The 18,694-nt window shown below is 49.9% G+C and overlaps 1 protein-coding gene across 2 annotated transcripts in view; it reads right to left on the bottom strand.

Annotated features, from left to right (window-relative positions):
* Positions 1-5,471: 5,471 nt before the first annotated feature.
* Positions 5,472-18,694, bottom strand: part of PARP11 (poly(ADP-ribose) polymerase family member 11) — a 31,364-nt gene continuing 18,141 nt past the window's right edge. For both annotated transcript variants that reach the window (XM_010982803.3, XM_064478943.1), the window contains 5 exons: positions 16,623-16,698; positions 14,420-14,492; positions 14,208-14,338; positions 8,676-8,827; positions 5,472-7,156 (listed from right to left, as the gene is read on the bottom strand). In XM_010982803.3, coding sequence (XP_010981105.3) covers positions 6,840-7,156; positions 8,676-8,827; positions 14,208-14,338; positions 14,420-14,492; positions 16,623-16,698 — 749 coding nt within the window. In that variant the 3' untranslated portion in view covers positions 5,472-6,839. The remainder of the gene's footprint in view (positions 7,157-8,675; positions 8,828-14,207; positions 14,339-14,419; positions 14,493-16,622; positions 16,699-18,694) is intronic.

Genomic DNA, 18,694 nt, shown 5'->3' on the forward strand with positions numbered 1-18,694 from the left:
ATGGAAAAGAATCTGAAAAAGAATATGTGTGTGTGTGTGTGTGAACATAACTGAATCACTCCACTGTACACCGGAAACCAACACAACGTTGTAAGTCAACTCTACTTCCATAAAAAAGTCAGGGATTGCCTAGAACAAACAAGCAAAAACAAACCAGCAAAATGACTGACAGAGACGATCTTTCAATCTCTTCCTGAAGTTGCAGTTTTAAATTGTACCCGTGAAGTGGCTGATCAGGGTATAGGAGGTCTGTACGAGTTAGAACGAAGCACGGAATTTAAAAAGTGTCATCTGTATGTAATCAACAAATTCTCTGATGGGACACTGTGATTGTTCCACATCCCTACTGAGCACAAGCAAGAATAAAGTGGTTCTAAGATACAGAAAATAAAGATAAATCTCTTCTCATGCCCGACTTTGAGTTCCTTGGAGGCAGGGTTCTGGACACTGTGTCCTGCCTGGTGCAGAGCCTGGCGCGTAGCAGATACAGATGCTCAGCTAGTGTTTTGTTGGAAGAGTGACTACATTCACTTACAGTTTCCCTGGAGGCAGAAAACTAGACCAAATAAACTGTTATTGAACAGGCCGAGAAGGAAAAGCCGAGCAGCCCTGACACTGAGGAACTGGCCAAGTGCGCGGTCGGGTCATCCTCCCTCTCCCTGGACAGAAACGCCCTCACCGAACACAGCCCAGGCGAGCGTCCCAGGAGACTATGACGACACAGGCAGCGCAAGGCCACGCCATAGTTTTGTCTAAGCACAGAGGAAAATAAGGTCAGTGTGCCACCCGCTGGGCACTGACAACCCCTCCCACCCGCAAGGCACCGACAGCCCCCGTCTCAGCCAGAACGAATGTTTGCCGCTTCTTTACAAAGGACAGCTTATCCTCGGGCCAGCCTTCCCTCCCTACAGAGAAGACCCACCGAGATACCTGCTTCCTGACAGCCTCCAATCTGGGGCCCACCCCCTTCCGGAGATGCTCCCCCAAGTCCCTAAGAAGTCCTCTCTGAGCCCCTCTTCCTGGGATGCTCCCCAGCCCCTGGTCGGCCCGCTCCCTGTACACCCCGACCCACTTAGCTCCAGGGCTGCTTCTGGGGTACTTGGCCGAAGGGCGTGGACCAAGTGAGCAAAGAGAGAAAAGCGCGCCCTTAACTCCCAGGGCCGCGCGGACCCGGTGAGAGCCCAGATCTGTGAGAGCCGTGTGGGCTACAGAGCACCTCCTAAGAGAGGAGGGTCTTGTCTGTTGACACCTGACCGCGTTTCCTGGCATTATCCTAAGCCCTTCACAGGCGTTATTTCGTCACGCATCGTAGGCGCTGTCACTGGCCCTGTTTGTGGATGAGGAGCTGAGGCACAGAGAAGTAACCTCCCCAGGGTCAGACAGCTGGTAAGGGGTGGAGCCAGGGCTCAGCTCCACCTTCTGACCCCAGAGCCCCAGCTTCAGATGACTAGGACTCTGAAGGGAGAAGGGAGGTACGGGAGCAAGGCATGCGGAAAGGCCCGGGGGCCCTGCTCCTGACCCCGTGCTCCCCCCCCCCGCCCCGCCCGGCTCCCGCAAGGCCGACCCCTGGGGCCAGGTGCAGGCAAGAAGGGCAACACATCCTGGTTCTTTAAGTGGATTTGATTCTGTCCCCTTCACTGTGATGATAAAAAGCGCTCAGTCTGCCCCCAGCCCACACCTTGTTTCTGACCCACTGCAAGCCTTGGGGGCGTAGTTGGGTGCGGCCGAATCACCTCATTTACACCGGCCCATCTTCCAGGCCTCTGCATCCAGACATCCTTTTACAGGTCCCTTAGGGAAGCCGTCTCTGATTCCCTAGGAGAGGTGAGGGCCCCTTGTCACAGGCTCCCAAGTGGCCTCAGCTTCCCGTTTGGTAAAGCCTGTCACTCCTGTGATGGTTCAGGATGCTTCCATCCTGCCATTCCACCCCAGGAACTTAGGGTCGTGAACTTGAAGGGGACCGGACCCCATGGCAGGAGAGATCCGGGGAGAACCGGGTCAATCCCTTTCGCTTCTTCTCCCTAACTTCTGCCTCTCCATCCTTGGTCTGTTCAGGCATTGCCCAGAGAAATCCAGCCACCAGTTCGCTCAGGTCTTTTTTCTTAACAAGAGCCTGGTCAGTTGTTCAAAAAAGTCACCTTCCAAGGGGGAGGGTATAGTTCAGAGGTAGAGCACATGCTTAGCATGCACGAGGTCCTGGGTTCAATCCCCAGTACCTCCTCTAAAAATAAATAAATAAGTCTAATTACCGCCCCCCCCAAAATAAAATAGATACATAAAAAAAAATCACCTTCTGACAAGCAAACCCAGAAATAAAACTCAGATCAGCACTCCCAAGACGGTGCCAGATCTTTTCCTTAATGAATAAAGAGGAGGAACTGGGTTCAAACACCGACTCTCTAAGAATGTTAATCAAATGTGGACTGATCAGGCCTGCAGCATCTACGTGTTCCCCAGGGAGACTTTAAAGCTAATGAGCCCTTCAGGAAAAGGTATGAAAAGGAACAGGAAGATACCAGAAGCACAACCTGGATTTACGGTTAAGATGGTAAAGATGGTCTGAATTCAGGTCTAGATTGTCTGCCCCCCTCCCACACCCCGAGCTGACTGCCCACAGTGGGGTCAGCCTAAGCCTGGGTCAGGATCAGCTCGTGTGCAGCCTCTCCGTGGCAGAGGGTCCAGCAAAGCTAAAAAGCAGCAGGGAACACAGATGCCTTTGGCATAACCCTGTGTCCCGTTCTCGAGAGAAGCCACTTAAAAATAAGTAAAACCAACGCTGATTTCTTAGATACACAGCCGCACAGTGAGAAGGTTCAAATAAAAGCCCAGTTCACAGCCAGCGGGGCCAGGCCGTTAGAGCTGAGAGCATTGCAGCGCCTTCCAGCAGGAGGCTGGCGTCAGTCCCAGCAGGGAGGCACCGCCAGGTGCTGGGAACACGCAGCGCACCTTCCGACCCGGGATGCTCCGGCACGGCGCAGCATGCGAGGGGCGAGGGGCTGCAAACAGCTCCCACACCTGCCTCAGCCTGGGGTCTCGGAAACCTCCCTCTGCGCCAAAGTGAAGGTGAGGGAGGAGCTGTGGGCGCCTCTCCTGGGCACGCCACTCACCCTGCCCGGGCTGTGATCCGACAGCCGTGTACCTCCAAGTTTCTCAAAACGGCCCTTTCTTCCGCCAGCGGTGCCCAAGGAACACGATCGAATTATTCACAGGAAGTGAGGGCGGGAGGCGTGTTTCACCAAACCTGTTCCTGCATTTAGTGCAGGGGGCGGGTGACATTCGGCAAAATCACTTCGCCCAAGTTTTTGATGAGGACTTGTTTTCCTCTTCCTGGCTATGTTTCATTACATTTTTCTCTTGACTAGTCCAGAATGTATAACTTCATCTGCAAATGGATTGTTTTACGCCAAATTAAATGATTACTGACAAATAAGTAAAACACCCTTACCTGGGGCCGGGGAGGCGGTCTGGGACGGAACCGCCACCAGGACTGCTCACCGCAAAGTCATTTCTGGCACAGTTCCTGCAACCCGGGAGGTGACCTCAGATACCCGGACGGCTTAGGCACACTTCTGTAAGGTTGTCATCTTTCTACATCATCAAGCAAAGTGCAGCTGACTTTTCATCATAATGAGCCTTAGTAATAGACCAGCATTTAGACAGACTGGAACATGGCTGTAGCAAACGGAAGACTCGGACGGTGTGCACGGGTAGGCCTTGCTCATTCTGTTTGCATTTCTCCCAGCGCTACAATTAAGATGTTTGGCCAGAAGAAGCTTAAAGATTAAGCGACATGCCTACCTTCCTCCAAAAGGAACTACTGCCCACACCGGGAGGGGCTGAGGCTGCAGACCTCGGGTGAAGGCAGACGCCCCTCGAACTGCTCCTCTCCAAGCCGGGAGCTGCCAGGAGCAAAGGAAGCCGGTCTCGGGCTCCGTGGGAATTTTCAGTGGCACGGAGGAAACGATTTTCCCCACAGGCGGTTTGATCAGCTGTGGCCCGTGATTCACGCGGAGACCCAGAGACCGCCCCCGCCTACAAGTCAGTTCCGTGAGAGTTACAGGCCGCAGACTCCCAGAGTCCATGCAGTTTGAGCAGAAAACTTAGGTTTAAATCATGCAGGGCGGGGACACAGACGTCACAGACATAAATACACGGGGTACAGACAACCAGACCTGCCACTGCGTGGGAAACAGCACTTTCCTACGTCAAAAACGGCTCCCACGACTTGACCACCCTCACTGGAACAGTCCAGAAATGAAAGCAGCACTAATGCAAAACCTTCCTGTTAGCAAGTAAAAGATTTAGGAGACTGTTTCTTATAAACACTTTTTTTTTTACCCCGAGGCTGCTATTACCAAAGCAAGAAAGCAAAGCCACGATCAGCTGTTTTTCCTGCAGAATCTGAAAATCATTTATTCGCGGATCTGGAATAGTTTCTCTCCAGCCCCCTTTCCACACCCCACGTGATGACCAGAGGAAAACACGGCAAACGGTTGGTTCCAGTCTCGGGACATCCTGACAATACGATCCTCAGCTCAATCTACTGACCAAAAACAAGAGCTCTAACATCCATTAACTCTACGCTGTTGTGTTTTAAAAGTTAATCAACATCCGCTCTTTCTTTTACAAGGGGAGCTGGAGAACGCTCTCAGGAATAGCACTACGTTCTCTGTTACAAGGTCCGCGTAAGCAGGGGGCCCAATAGTGAGGGTCAGAGTTCACGCAGGGTGCCTCACAAGTTTCAACCTCCAGCTCTTAGCCTCCTAGGGGTAGGACCTGCTTGTGTCTAACAGAGTAACAACCCCTGAAAGCTACAAAGTTATCCCATTCGAGTGATGGGAGAGGCAATCAAGTTAAATTGAAAAAAAAAAGATAGCCATATTTAAGGGGGGGGCTATTTTAACATTTTTTGGTATGTAAATAACAAATACGTAGAAGAAAAAGATTTTCAAGGTCTGAAATCCTAATGTCTCTAACAGGATTTCTGTGAGCGAGCTGAGAGTGGCTGTGTGCTGTGTCTCACTAGGCAGCCTGGTGACTTTCCCGCCATCATTTCCACTATGACATCCTGGTACCTCCAAAACGTGTCCTTTCTAAACACTAACAGCCCTTCATCTAAACTGGCTGTCAGTCTGCACATCAGAGTCAGGAAATCTTTGTTGTTACTTGGTTTCAAAGTACTGGACGTGCCTTCCCTGTGTGCCGTGTACCACTTAGTTTCCACGGCACAATCACGTGTATCCTGGGCTCTGCGGGGAACCCGGGGACCTGGGGCAGCTGAAGAACTACCTAGCCTTGCTCCACACTCCGTATTTGTATCATTTCTAGACGCCTGCCCAGTTCACATGCTGGAGCTGAGCCTCACAAGCGTGGGTTTTTCTTGAGAAGTTAAGTTACGCTCACTACCTTCCAGCCAAAACTAGGTGAGGATAATGGAGCGAGAATTTAGTATTAAACTGAGTTAGAAAAGGTTTTCCAGAAAAGATAGTGTTCTTTTCTTCTTTTTTTTTTTTCAGGTAGAATCATAGAAAATCGAGGTTGGAAAAGCTCTTAACAATCCTGTGGCCAATTCCTCCACTGACACCTGGACTCCTGTGCAACATCTCTGCCAAGCTGTTGTCCAGCCTCTGCTGGAATACTTTCAGGGGCAGGAAGCTGTTCCGACATTACTTATTCCTCCTTAAAATAGAACAGCAACACAGACAGAACGGGGAAACAAACTTCCACTAAGCACGATTGATGAACTGTACCTAACTTTTCAAGAGTTAGCAGATCGTCAATTGCTACTCAAAAGAATAAACCAGATTTGTTCCAAGCATCCCATGCTTGCTGCAGTGATTCAAAGTGGGGAGATGGTGGGGAGGGTGTAGCTCAATGGCAGAGTGCGTGCTTAGCATGCACAAGGTCCTGGGTTCAATCCTCAGTCCCTTCATTAAAAAAAAAATCATCAAGTGAGATAAAATGTAGAAGTGTGAATTTTACAACTCATTGCTGAATAGCTATGGGGGGGAGAGCAGATTACAATGTCTGACAATCATTGTAGGGACCTGAAACAAAGGGAGAATGTTTTAAATAATAAATAAAAGTTTCACTTGGAAGTTGCAGTAAACACTCGTGCAGTCAGTCTTAGGCGAGAATTCAGGAGCTCTGGTGGGTGATGTGCAGGCCGATTCCGGGCTGTCGCGGGTGTCAGTGAGGCTGGGAGACAGGAGTGCATGGTGAGAGTGAGGCAGTCTGATGCGCGCCCGCCCGCCATCCGAGGCAGCCGGAGCAGGGCACCCGGTCTCGGCTTCATCCTTCTGCCTTGTCTGGCAGCCCTGCAAACCAGGCTCTCGTTGCTGATTTCTTCAGGTGTCAGGCTGCTTTGAGGTTTTAAACGCCCCCTTCAGAAGACCAACAAAGCAACATGCTGATGGATGGACAATTTCAGAATTCAATTTACAAAGGGTCGGTTCCTCTGAAGGGGAGCGTTCATGTCTGTATTTTTAGTTTTTGGACACGTATAGGAGTAAGTCTATCTGGACTGAAAACATTGACCCTGAAAACACACCCGTAAACTTCCAAGACTCTGAGTGACTCGGCTGATTCAGTTTCGAGGGCTGTCTTCCCCGTCGGTGTCTGTCGCTAACAAACACAAGGAACAAACACGACTCATAATGGACAAAACCAGAAAGACAAAAAACCAGCCACGACGTCAGCGTGTCTTTTTATAGGGAGGCCATTTTTTTTCCTTATCTGCTTCAGAAGCATCAGCTAATTAACATGTTAGTAGCTGGAGATCAAATCCCCCTGCGGAAAAAGAACAGAATGTCTGTGACCACTGAAACTTGGAAGTGAGATCAATGAAAGTCTATTAAGTACTCAGGGTAGATCTGGTTGGCGTCGAACACCACGAAGATCCTTGGGTTCCAGGTGTCGTCCACACAGCTGTCGTACAAGTTCACGTAGCTCCCGTCTTTGGAAGGAGGGCGCATGTACTTGGAGTCTCCGTTTATGTAGTCTCCGATGAGCACGCGCGCCAGGAACATGGATTTGGAGGTTCGACACAGGTGCCGCTGCTGCAGGCTGACACCGTGAATCTGGAACGTGTTTCCGTGCTTTATGTCATCTTTGCAGAAGCGACTGGAGTAAGCAGCATCTCTGGCAAAATATGTTCCTTAAAAAGAAAGGGCCCCGGAGAGCCAAGATTACTCCAGGGGGAACAGGTGCAACACAAGCACGAACGCCGTGATTGTCGGGGGACAGACACATGGAAGGGTGTAAGGGAAGCAGATGCGGGCTTTCCTCGCCTGCAGGTTTTAACAAAACGAATAGAAATCTATCTGTTATGGCCTGCTGGGACGCGGCCTGCCCCTGGGATGGTTACTACAGACCAGTCCCCACCACCAACACCATCCCCCGTCCCCACCAAAAGGTAGCTCCCAGACTTGTGTTTCAAAAAAAAGGCTTAAAAAGAAATCCAATGAGTAAGACAGCTGTGGACACTTTTCGTGATTAAAAGTGGCAGGCCCCGCGCTGTAGCTGCTTGGACCGCGCTCCCACTGCTGTTTCCTTCCACCCCTTTCTCACCCCGCCACCCACCCATCCGAACATCCACGCCAAACGCTGGAGGGCACGGTGAAAACGCGGGTCTGCAGAGATGATTTCAAACCCCAGAAACCACATTTCTATGATGCAGGGTAACAGTTCAATAATGTTTCTGGAGATAACAGAACCCCACGTGCAGGAGAAGATTTCGGAAGAGAGTGCAATGCTATTCACGTCTGAACGTCCCTAAAGAATGCGCTCCCTGGCTCTTCGCCTAAAGACGAAAACTTGACAAAGGACCGATTCTTCCGAAATGGCAGACCCAGGAGACAGACCTCATCACGGGAATATTCACCCTAAAAAATTTTGGAAGTGAACTGCAAAGTCTCATATTACCCAAATCTGATGGGAATTATGTAACACCTTTCTGACCCTCTTACGGGTAACTAAGTGGGATGATCTTTGCAGGAGTTATTTTTGAAAGTAATTTACTTTTTAAAAAATGCTGCACCTCCTGATCTGGAGTGGCAGCCAGTTCTCTTGCTGGAGGTAAGGTCCACAGTCAGGACCAGACAATTAACTGTCCACCCTTACCTCTCCCCTCCTCTCTCTCCTTCATTTGCTTGAATCTGGAGAAGTCGGACTTTCACAATGTTAGGGAAAAGCAGAGGATTTCCCCCATTATCCCTTCCTGTTCTTTAATGTCCTTACCTGTCATTCTTCTAAAAATCAACACAAAACAAACAAAACTGCCAGCCCCTAGGCCCGCGCACAATGCACGCAGTGATTTGTTTACTTTACAGTGCTCTGTATTTTTGACATAAAGCAGTTTGGTGCATAGGCTTCTCCGTGGAAGGGACTTATCCATGGAAATTAAACGTAATGCAGAAGTCAGCTTCCATGGGCACACCGCCGCCCATCGGGGAGCCCGGGACTTGGGGAGGCGCCTCGTCTGCAGAGCTGCACCAAGTCCTCCTTCCACCTGGCACCCGCGGGGAGTGGCTCCAGGAGCTCCGGGGCTGTGCGGGGACCCGGCTGGCAACTTGGAACTTAACGACTCTCAAACCCCTGGGTCACCATCAGCTGTCTGGGGAGAGGAGATTCTCTCCGAGCACCCAAACTGGACCCAGGATTCTGGGAATTATTACCTTTTCCAAAGAGAGCACCATGAATACCGTTTATCCTCCAGTCAAAGTTATGAATGCAAATCGCTTCCACAAACTCGCTGCTGGTGCCGTGAAACAGCATTTGCTCGTTAATCTGAGGCACGCCTCTTTTTTTCTTGAGCTGAGCCTTTTTCCTGAAAACACAACACATAGACACAAAACACACAGAAATAACACCGTTACGGGGCACTGTTGGTTTTTAAAGGAGCACAGCTCAATAGGGAACAGAACACAGCTCTTTAACCTAAATCCTAAGTGGGCAAATAGGTCTGGAAAAGAAATAATCTCAAGTGCTCCTGGACACGTAAATCGTCTCATCAAAAATTAGTTAACATTGACACTTAAGGTGAAAATTATACTGAAAACTATAGCTATCACAGACGATGCTCGGTCGTAGTAAAGGTGGCTGACTGCCTAAGCCAGCCAAGGTTTACAGACGCCTAAAAATGACACCACAAACCATAAATCATGCCTAGTGCACAGGGCCTTTAACAGTGAATTCTCTGAGCAGGGACCACGCCCTGCATTTTGAATTTTGAATCTCAGGGCTGGAAGGGGCATTAAGCCATCCAGTTCAACCTTCTTCCCAACAGACAAATCTCTTCCAGCGCATAAAAGATATTCAATGCAGGGTTTAGTGTACTAGTGAAAAAACAAGTCAACTGAAAACAGCCTAAAATTCATCGAAAAAAGAATAATTACATATTTACACATGAAAGTTACAGTAGTGAACTATCCCTACACGTATTAACATAGATAACTCCTGAAAAATAATGTCAAACGGAAAGACAATGTTGCAGAAAGAGACACAGAGCTCAGGATAATAACACTACTGTAGAGGTGTACGCACGTGGTAAAAAAATACAAAAAGCTCATGGACAAGAAGGCCTGACACCAGCCTCGGCAGGAAAGGAGGATGGCGGGGGCGGGGGGAGGGGAACGTCCACCTGTAACTGTAATGCTCTGTATCTAAAAAGGCCCAGATACAAAGATGAAGAAACTGTCATAAATGTTAAAATGTCGAATCCGATGGGTAGGTACCTGGGTGTCCGTAAACTATCTGCTGCATTTTCATTTTTAAATATTTCATAAAAAAGACATTTGAGAAAGTAAAAGGCACCCGCTCCCCCGCCACCTCTGCAAATGACAGCTCTCCAGCGCCTGCCTCAGCGCGTCTGTGTCCAGGCTCCGCGGGACAGCGAGCCCACCTGGGATCGGTGTGGCTCGGAGTCAGCCACCCGACCTGGACACGGAAGCCACGTCTGCCCTCCCATACTTCTCCCGGGAGCTCTTAGTTGTCCTCTCCTGCACACCGGACAATTCGATGTCCCCACACAAAACGGCTCTGCAAATGCCCAGGGATCACCGTGAGTACCAGTCTGGGCTTTCTTCTCCAGGTGAACAGACACCATCCCTCAGCTGTCCCTCACACAGCGCAGCTCCCAGGCCTTTCTCCACCCCGGGCGGCCTCGAGTGGAGATGAATCTGCCGGACACCTCCCTGTCTGTAAACGCCGCTAAGAAACGGGGCCCAGATGCCGTGAGCCGGCGCAGGGCTGAGCTCGCTCTGCCCCGGGCACCTGGCTGCTGCTGACAGCTGGAGTCGACTGCAACTCCCAGGGCCTTCTCAAAGCACGCTTCTCTTGGCTTGCGAGACTGGTACAGCTGTAGATTTATTTCAATTAAGCTTTATCTTGATATAGCAATTCTAAAAGCAGAGAATTTATAAAGGACACGCAGCTTAGTGACTGTTTGGGGGAGGGAGAGTTGCCCTGAAACGAGGAGAGGAATGGAAGCGCACACGGCCTTTCCCCAGTGTCACCTGGCAGCAGCGTCACAACTCAGACGTCTTTGCTTTCTCTGAAGACAGTCTTTTCAGACCATTAAGCATGACATCAGGGGATGTGTATGAAACAAACGCTGACTTTGGAAAAAGCCAGGATGTTTTCACAAAGAACAAGTTATGCCAACCTTCTTTTTAGACTTTCAAGTTCTGTCTGACAAGCTTTTTTGACAAGAAACATTTTTTGCTTGTCTAACCAAGAAAAATATCTTTTTTTAAAAGAAGATAACCGTATTTGTTTTGACTCACTGTTTCAACCTTCCAAGGCCTTTGTGACTCCCGGTTAGCCCACACCGCACACCAGCCGCCCCTCTCAGTGCCGAGCCTTTCACAAGCGTGATAAGCAGGCCTCCTACACTTTCATCCAAGTTCCTGCTGAGAACGTGGAAGGGCTCAAGAAGCAAGCAAGCCTCTGAAGCTGGTGCGGTTTACTACACAGGAGTTATACTGCAATAAAGGTGTTAATAAAATAAAATAAGAAGAAAGCACGCGTGCCCTTCAAGTTTCTCTGCATAAGACGTCTGACCGGTGCTCCTTTTTCCCTTCGTCCTGCCACGCGGCCAGCCCCTCTCTCTGGCCCCATCGTAAGAACCCTTCTCAGCCACTTGTAGAGATCCAGTTGTGTCGTCTAAGGCTCCCCCATCTACTACGGCAACCCTCATAGCTCGCCGAGTGTTAGTGGATTCATTCTGTTTTTTCCTAAGTAAACATTTGTTAATATACGTCCTTCAAATGTCAAGCTCCATGGTTTGTAATGACTAGAATCCACTCCAAAATCAGGATTTTCACTCATCACTCAGGAACTTTTGTTTGAGAATTCCGAGTCTCTCTTAAATATTATACACAAAGTGCTGGTTAAACAGCTGGGCGTGTGGGCGCCGACACCCTGCTCGACCCCCAGCTGGAGGCGGGTATGGGCGCTCTGCCCCCCGCGCGGCCTGCCTGCTGTATTCTAGCGCCCGCAACACGTGGGAACGTGCAAGCCATGACCTTGTTCCAGAAAGGCTAACCTTGGGGTCCAGAGCCTTTTGGACTTCAGTTAGACCTCAGGGAACAAGACAGAGTCCTCCACCACCCTGCCTGACCCCACATTCATTTCCGAACTTACTGAAAATGCTGCCGCACCTGCTTCTCAGAGCCTTCAAACCACCCGCCCCCTCAGGGACCAGGGCATCCAGGGGGCCCCGCGGGGCACACCGCGCACTCCGACTGCAGCAGGGAGCGCTGCCCGCCCTGGACTGCAGTAAGCCGGCCTAGGCGTGGACCAGCGGCTCCCGTCCTGGCTGAACACCAGAACCACGTACAGAAATTCGCAAAGATAAAAATGTCAGAGCACAGAGGCTCTGACTCGGTGGACCAGGACAGGTAGGAGACACCGCCACGTGCTAAGGGCCCCCCAGCTGATTGTGACCTGTGGCACGTGCCCTGGGGGGCAAAATCACCCCTAGTTGAAAACCACTGCTTTGAACTCCTTCTGCGGAGTACAACCCGGTAAACTGTTTTCTACATTGCAAATCAGATCCATTACTCTCTTGCTTCAAGCCCTGCGATGGCTGCCCACCGTCCCAGGGGAAAATCCAAACCCCCTGGCTTGCTTATAAGGGCCTGCATGGCCTGGCCTGCACCCACTCTGACCGCAACTCTGGGTCGGTCCAAGTCGAGGGAGGCTGAGGGAGATGACCACCTGCCCGCCCCAGGGGCCCCTGCCAGTGCTGCGCGCCCTGCCTCGCGAGCGCTTCTCCAGCACTTCCCCCAGCAGCCTACCCTCTGTTCTGTTTGAACCCCTCACTGCTCCATGTTCCCCACCTGCCAGCAGACTTTGGCCCCTGCTGCTCCTGATGCCCGGGGTGCCCTCCCTCCCCTTCCTGCGTCCGGCTCCATGACACCTCCTTCAGGAAACGCTCTGTGACACTCCCCACCCCACAACACAGACGCTGCTCCCCAGCAGGGGTGAGGGGCCCCAGCTCTGCTCACACCTGCATCTTGTGCTGCATGCCTGGCTCCCTGTCCAAGCTCTGGTCCTGGGCACGCCTGTCCCCAAGGGCCTAGAACAGTGCCTGTCACAAAGCTGGTGCGCAGACAGACTGCCAGACGAAGAGGGGAGGAGGAAGGCCTGGACGACGCAGACTGAGGCTGGACCGGCTCCCGTGGGCCGCCCGCCTGCTGGTGAGTCACGTGCCATGAGAGGACCAGGCCACTCTCCATCTTCAGGCAGGTGTCAAAATGACAGGCTGTCCTGAAAATGAGACTCAGTTGTTTCTGCCGTCACGGCAGGTGGCGGGTTCATTCACCATCACAGGTTTCCACAGGCCGACATTCCATAAAATCAGGCACGGCGCCCACAGAGTAGAACCATTTCCCGTGACATCCTTAGTACACACTGTTCTAGGGGATTCACTGGAACACTGCTACCACGTGGGTCTCCAATTATGAGAGAGACTGGTAGGAATTCCACTTCAGAGGCCTGATTAAGAATAAGGAATTAAGTTTTCATCAGAACCTTTTAGCGAAACTTACTTTATTCACTGAGAGAATAAAACCAAAGAAGAGGGAGGCTCCCATCTTCCTCTACAAAAGAATCACCCAAACAAGAACTAAATAAAACCTGCACTCAGGCCCAGGACTGTCAGAAGTAAAAGTGGGCTTGGCCCAAGGACTCAAAACTACCAAGAATACAAGCTGAAAACCACTATTTTATAATATAAGCCAGTATGAGAGTAAAACCTGGAATTTACTCAGGCCACAGGAGCCGACCAACCAGAAGAGTGAAAGAACTCCATGCATCATTACCAGACAGAAGTCAGCTGATTTTCAAGTATCTGAGGACAAAACGGGTTAAGGCCAGGCATCTGCTTTAAAACACTTCAGCAGCAACAACAACATAGCAAGAAAAGAGAGACAGAGCATGACGGTAAATCTGTATCAGCATCAAGTCAGGATCGTGGATACGTGGGGGTTCATTATATCAGACTCTAGTATTCGAAATTCCCGACTAAATATTCAGTGTCTGTTCGTATTAAAAAACATTAGAAATCAAATCTCGAACACAAATTTAATAAAAATGTTTCAGAAAACCACTTATTTTAAGTAATGCTTGTTATTAAAAAAATACAGCATGACAGGTTAATGTGGACAATACCTGTAAGTTTCTTGTAATGGGCTCTATTTTCAGCAATCCAATGGGTCATTTCCAACCTAAACTGAGTAATGAATCGAGATTTTAAATCTACAACATAAACTCTGGGCTAAGCAGGAAAGCTGAAAATGTTTTTCACAATGGCCTTCAAAACTGAACAAGCAGATGGCTTACAGGAGGCAGGTCTGAGCCAACAAGGTCACAGCGACACAGCCGAAGCGCCCCCAGGCCCCCTGTGATGCTGGGTTCAGCCTAACCCTTGGCAGGCGAGCGGGAGGGACTGCCGTCACAGCGTGTGTGCGCGGTGCACGGCGCTGACTTGCGGGGACAGCAGCCCTACCCGCCACGCCCCCCGGATGACAAAGGAGAGAGCTGAGAAACCCCATCAAAATCCGGCAGGAGCAGAGCCTGGTGCATCCGCACGGCTCACGTGGCGACACTGACAGCGAGCACAACAGAGCCCTGGTGCCCCACGGCTCCGGGACTGCGAGCGTCTCAGACACCAAGCAGAAGGTTCAGACTAGGAGCTGTCTCACCTGCAAAAGAACTCCCACAGGTCTAGGTTTTGAATTCTCTGGATTCTTTTAATTCTGTTGCGATCCATCGTTCTCCCAAAGAGACCAGCAACCTCCTTATACTCATGCGTTTGGTTGTGCAAAGGAATAAGCTGGAAAGAGAAGTTTGCAGCGTGGTTTTATGGGGCCCTTTGCAGGCCCCCCCGCCTCCCGTGGGTCAGGGCGGCGCTCACCTGGTAGGGGACCTCGGTGTTCACGTTCTCCCAGTGCGCGGGCATGGGGATGGCCTCGTTCTCACAGATGTAACTGTACGTGGAAAAGACAAAACGAAGCATTAGAAGCTGATGACAGTCACAATCAGTGACTTACACGTTTCCTCCCAAGCTGAATTTTCATGCTGAGGCACCGTGACAAATGCAGTTAGGTGCAGTCCTTGGTTTCTCTCTTTTCAAATAGTTCCTGAATGCCTACTCATGTGCAACTTTAGGTACTGAACTGAGAAACCTGATGGGAAACATCTGGTCCTACATAACATTAAAATTTCAAAAGCTGTTGTTTAATTCTGTTTTTTGTTTTCCCCTGAATTTTCCAGAATGTCTTTTAACTGTAGGAAGATTTTAGGTAAAGAAAAGGAAAATCCAAGAAGAAAATCAAATTCTTGATAAAAAAAAACCCTCTTTAACAGATTAAAACTGCCTACTAAATTACACCCAGTTTTCACAGCCACACATTCAATGTCCTTCAGGATGGAACTCAAACCTGCAGCTTCCTCTCTTCACTGCCCACGACGCCCGCGGTCCACATTAGCTCACTTGGCGCAGCAGACAGTCGAGCTTTTGAAAACTGTCCACCATGTTTAAGCCACTGGATGTGAACACGGAAAAAGACAACGATCTTTGCTCATTTTTCTGAGGGATTGCTGGTCTTCTATTTGGAGATTCCTAAAAGTACTTCGTACACGACAGAGCTGAGTGCTTAGACTGTGGTACTGGGGAACAACAGTTTCCCAGGGTTTTGGTCTTTGTTTTTCACTTTGCCTGAAGTATCTTTTAGCTATGGAAAAGGTTTTCGTCTGTTTGTCTGTTTAAGTGTTTGCAGCCCTAGTTAACTGTGAATTCTTTGCCAGCAGGAAATGCACTGCTCCCTTTGCACGTCATAAATGCTCACCGTAGCCCTGCACTACACAAGCAGACATTTCTAGATCAGCACCTCTTCCTCTTCACCAGGCTTCTGTGTCCTAACTGTTCTTCGTCCTTTACTGTCCTGCTCTGTGCCCTCCATTCTGGCTCATTCTCTCCCCTCCCTGTCTTTTTCTATGGCTCATACAGTCTACGTGAGAGCAGAGCATCTGGCCCCATCGTGTGCCTCCTCTCCCACCACAGGGTACCAGACGCAGTGACAGACACTTAGAGCGACCCGTCCATCACCAGGTCTCACCTTCCTTCCAGATCACATGTTCTTTGAAGATAAATAATTTCTTGATTAAATTCCTCATACTTAAGAATGAGATATGATGAAGCTGGTAAGGAAATAACATTCTCCACCTTCCATGGAAGTATTAGGACATTCATTACATAAGTATTCAAATATCTTTGAAATCATGATCCTAAAACATAAGCCAAAAGTCTCGAGAAACAAACTGACAGAAACATTAAACATTTCTTTCTTTAATCCTTTCAGAGTATCTCCTTGGAAGGAGCAAACGGGTCTCTCCTACAATTTACAGGCTAGCAATTTTTTTTTTGTTTCACTTAAAATTCTTTGAACAGGAAGAATTTCAATACTTGCTTGAGGAAATCATTCCAGAAAATAGGAGACTTGCTCTAAGATTTCCCCTTCAATTCCATTCATATGAATAATGAATAGGTATTCTCTCGGGACATCTATGGCGGTCTTTTCTGGCTACAGACAGCAGGACAGGGAAGGAGGAGAATGTGCCGCCCCGACCCAGGAAGCAGCAGGTGCGGCTGCTGCCCCCCACTTCCCCGTCGCCCCAGGTCCCCTCAGTCACTACAGATCTGAAATTACGTCCAGGGGTTGCCCCCTGGGGTTTGGTCGAGGTGAACACAAAGTGGGTAATTACCTAAAATGTATGGTTCAAAAAACTGGATGGTTCTGGGAGAGTCTTTCCTATTCAAACTTACCTCAGTAGGTTATTTGAAGGATTTAGAGCATAGACCAGACATGCAAGTGTTCTAAATTAAAAAGCGTAACTCTATAAAGGGAAGCAAGAAGGACAGCAGGCAAGGAGACGCCAGCAGAAGGTAGCAACATTGCTCGTTCACTAGCTGACGTGAGCTCGGGAGAGACCAGATCAACATGAAGGTTATTAAATAACCTACCAAACCCTTTCCGCCTCTCCGCCCCCCCGTCAGCTATCAAGGCAGAGGAGGGGAGACAAAGCCCGCTCTTCCCACGCCAGGCTCTCCACAATACCTGAAAGCACTGATGGAAAAGGGAGCTCTTTTTATTAGACGCTGTTTTCCAGAGGTGAGATTCGTCTGCTTCATTTCTGCACACGGAGACAAAGATGTTAGAGAAGTCACAGAAACACATTGTGCTGTCAGCTGTCACGAAGATCTGTGGCCACACGGCGTGATGATCTGGGACCGCGGGGCTTTGGGAGGAGCGGCCATGCCCAGGGCACTCGGGCTGCTTCAGCGGACACGCTGGTCAGCAAAGCAGGTTCGCGGCTTCATCTGAGCTCACACACGAGGATGCTAACCTCGGACGCTGCTCGGACGCAGGGTCTGCCCCTTCCGCCTCATACTTAGGCTAAACTGACAGGGAAGTAGGAACGTTCTCAACCTAAGAAAATTTAGAGTGCCAGAAGGAGGAAGAAATTACAGTACTGAATCTCCTGGTCAGTTTCTTAAGTGAGAAGTGCACTTTGATTTCTCCACAAAGATTTTGGAAATGATAAAAAAAAAAAAGATACATTACCATGGTGAAATGTGCACAATTCAGTTTCAAGAATTTTTAACTTTCTTGCCTTTTCTTTAAAGTGTACACCTAAACAGAAAACCTGGCTAGACTCAAGGTGTACTTACAGAAGAGATGCTGGTGATAAAAGGATGAACTCACTGCAGGCATCATTGTCTTCTTCTATCTGTCCCTCAGCGGCGGTGACACCCATCACACCCGCTTCTTCATCCCCACAGAGTTAGGCGCTAAGTCTTCCTACGAGAGCCTAGCCAGTCTATCTTGTCAAACTGGCATCCTAACACCCCCAATAAAGGGGCTCCCCGCCCAGGCAAACGCTGCTCCAGGTGTGCCCTGCTTTTTCCGTGTCCCCCTAGGCTCCGTGTGCTGGCGTGAGCACTGCGCAGGGAAAAGCAAGGTGGTCCCGGCACGAGGAGTGAAGCCTGTGGTGCCTCCTTGTACCACCTCATTTCAAGTTTACTTTTACCATTTTTATGAAGGGAAACTGGGTTGGCTCGTGGCAGAACGGATGGGGCTCGTTTTGCAAACGCAACATGGGAAACGCGAACACTGACGCTGCTGAAACAGCATCGTTACAGTGAGGGCTGGGGACTGAGAGCTGTCATATGTGACTTCTATGCTTTGATAAAGGTTTTTTTTTTAATAAACTGCACCATCTGAGAGAAAGCTTCCAAAAATACAGTTTGCTAGAAAACACTCTTTCAGAAATATGTGGTGTGCTGGGCTACCTCCCAAATGCTTTGACAGACTTACCCTCTGCACGACGCCTGAGGTCTGTGTACCACTATGTCTCAGTGTTGCTTCAAAACTGGGACTTGTGGGGGGAGGGTACAGCTCAAGTGGTGGAGCTCATGCTCAGCACCCACGAGGCCCCGGTTCAATCCCCCCGGACCTGCTCTAAGCGGGAATCAGTGAAGAACCCTAATTAGCCCCCTCTCAGCAGAACTGGGACTTGCACACAAGAGTAAAGTGTCTGCCAACACCGTCCGTCTAGACTGCGGCAGAAAGACAAATGTCAGGGGTCCTTAAAGGCAGCCTATCTGCCTAATGTCATAAAAATGTTATAGTTAGGAGTAAGAATCTAATGGCTTTAACTCTTGAATTAAAAAAAAAAAAAACAGCTCTGGGAGACGACAATCATGAGAGGTCCGGCTGCATCACCTTTACTGGACTACCCCCTCCACCGCTTCTGGGCCTCGGTGCACCCAAGGACCACCCTCGGCTTCCCTGCCCCCCCCCCCCCCCCCGCCTGCAGCGCAGCACCAGCTGTCGCCACGACTCCGCCCACAGGAACTGGGGCAGAACACCTGGAGGGTCGGGCCATGAGGCACCCCAAATGCACTTTATTAAGAAAGCCCCCCCATCCAGGTCTTGTTTGCCTTGAAGCAGAAAACAGCTGTGGCTGGCAGCTTGAAACTGAAGGGGTGACTCCAACAGGTTTTCGTGGGAGCCCTAAAGACACGCCCACATACAGGGGATGAAATCCAAGTGGGGCTGATTTCCAGATCAGCTGCCAGGGAAGAGCCACTGAGACCAGAAAGCGGCAGAAGGTAACGCCCATCGCG

Source organism: Camelus dromedarius, chromosome 25, assembly GCF_036321535.1.
Source record: "Camelus dromedarius isolate mCamDro1 chromosome 25, mCamDro1.pat, whole genome shotgun sequence".
NCBI lineage: Eukaryota > Metazoa > Chordata > Mammalia > Artiodactyla > Camelidae > Camelus > Camelus dromedarius.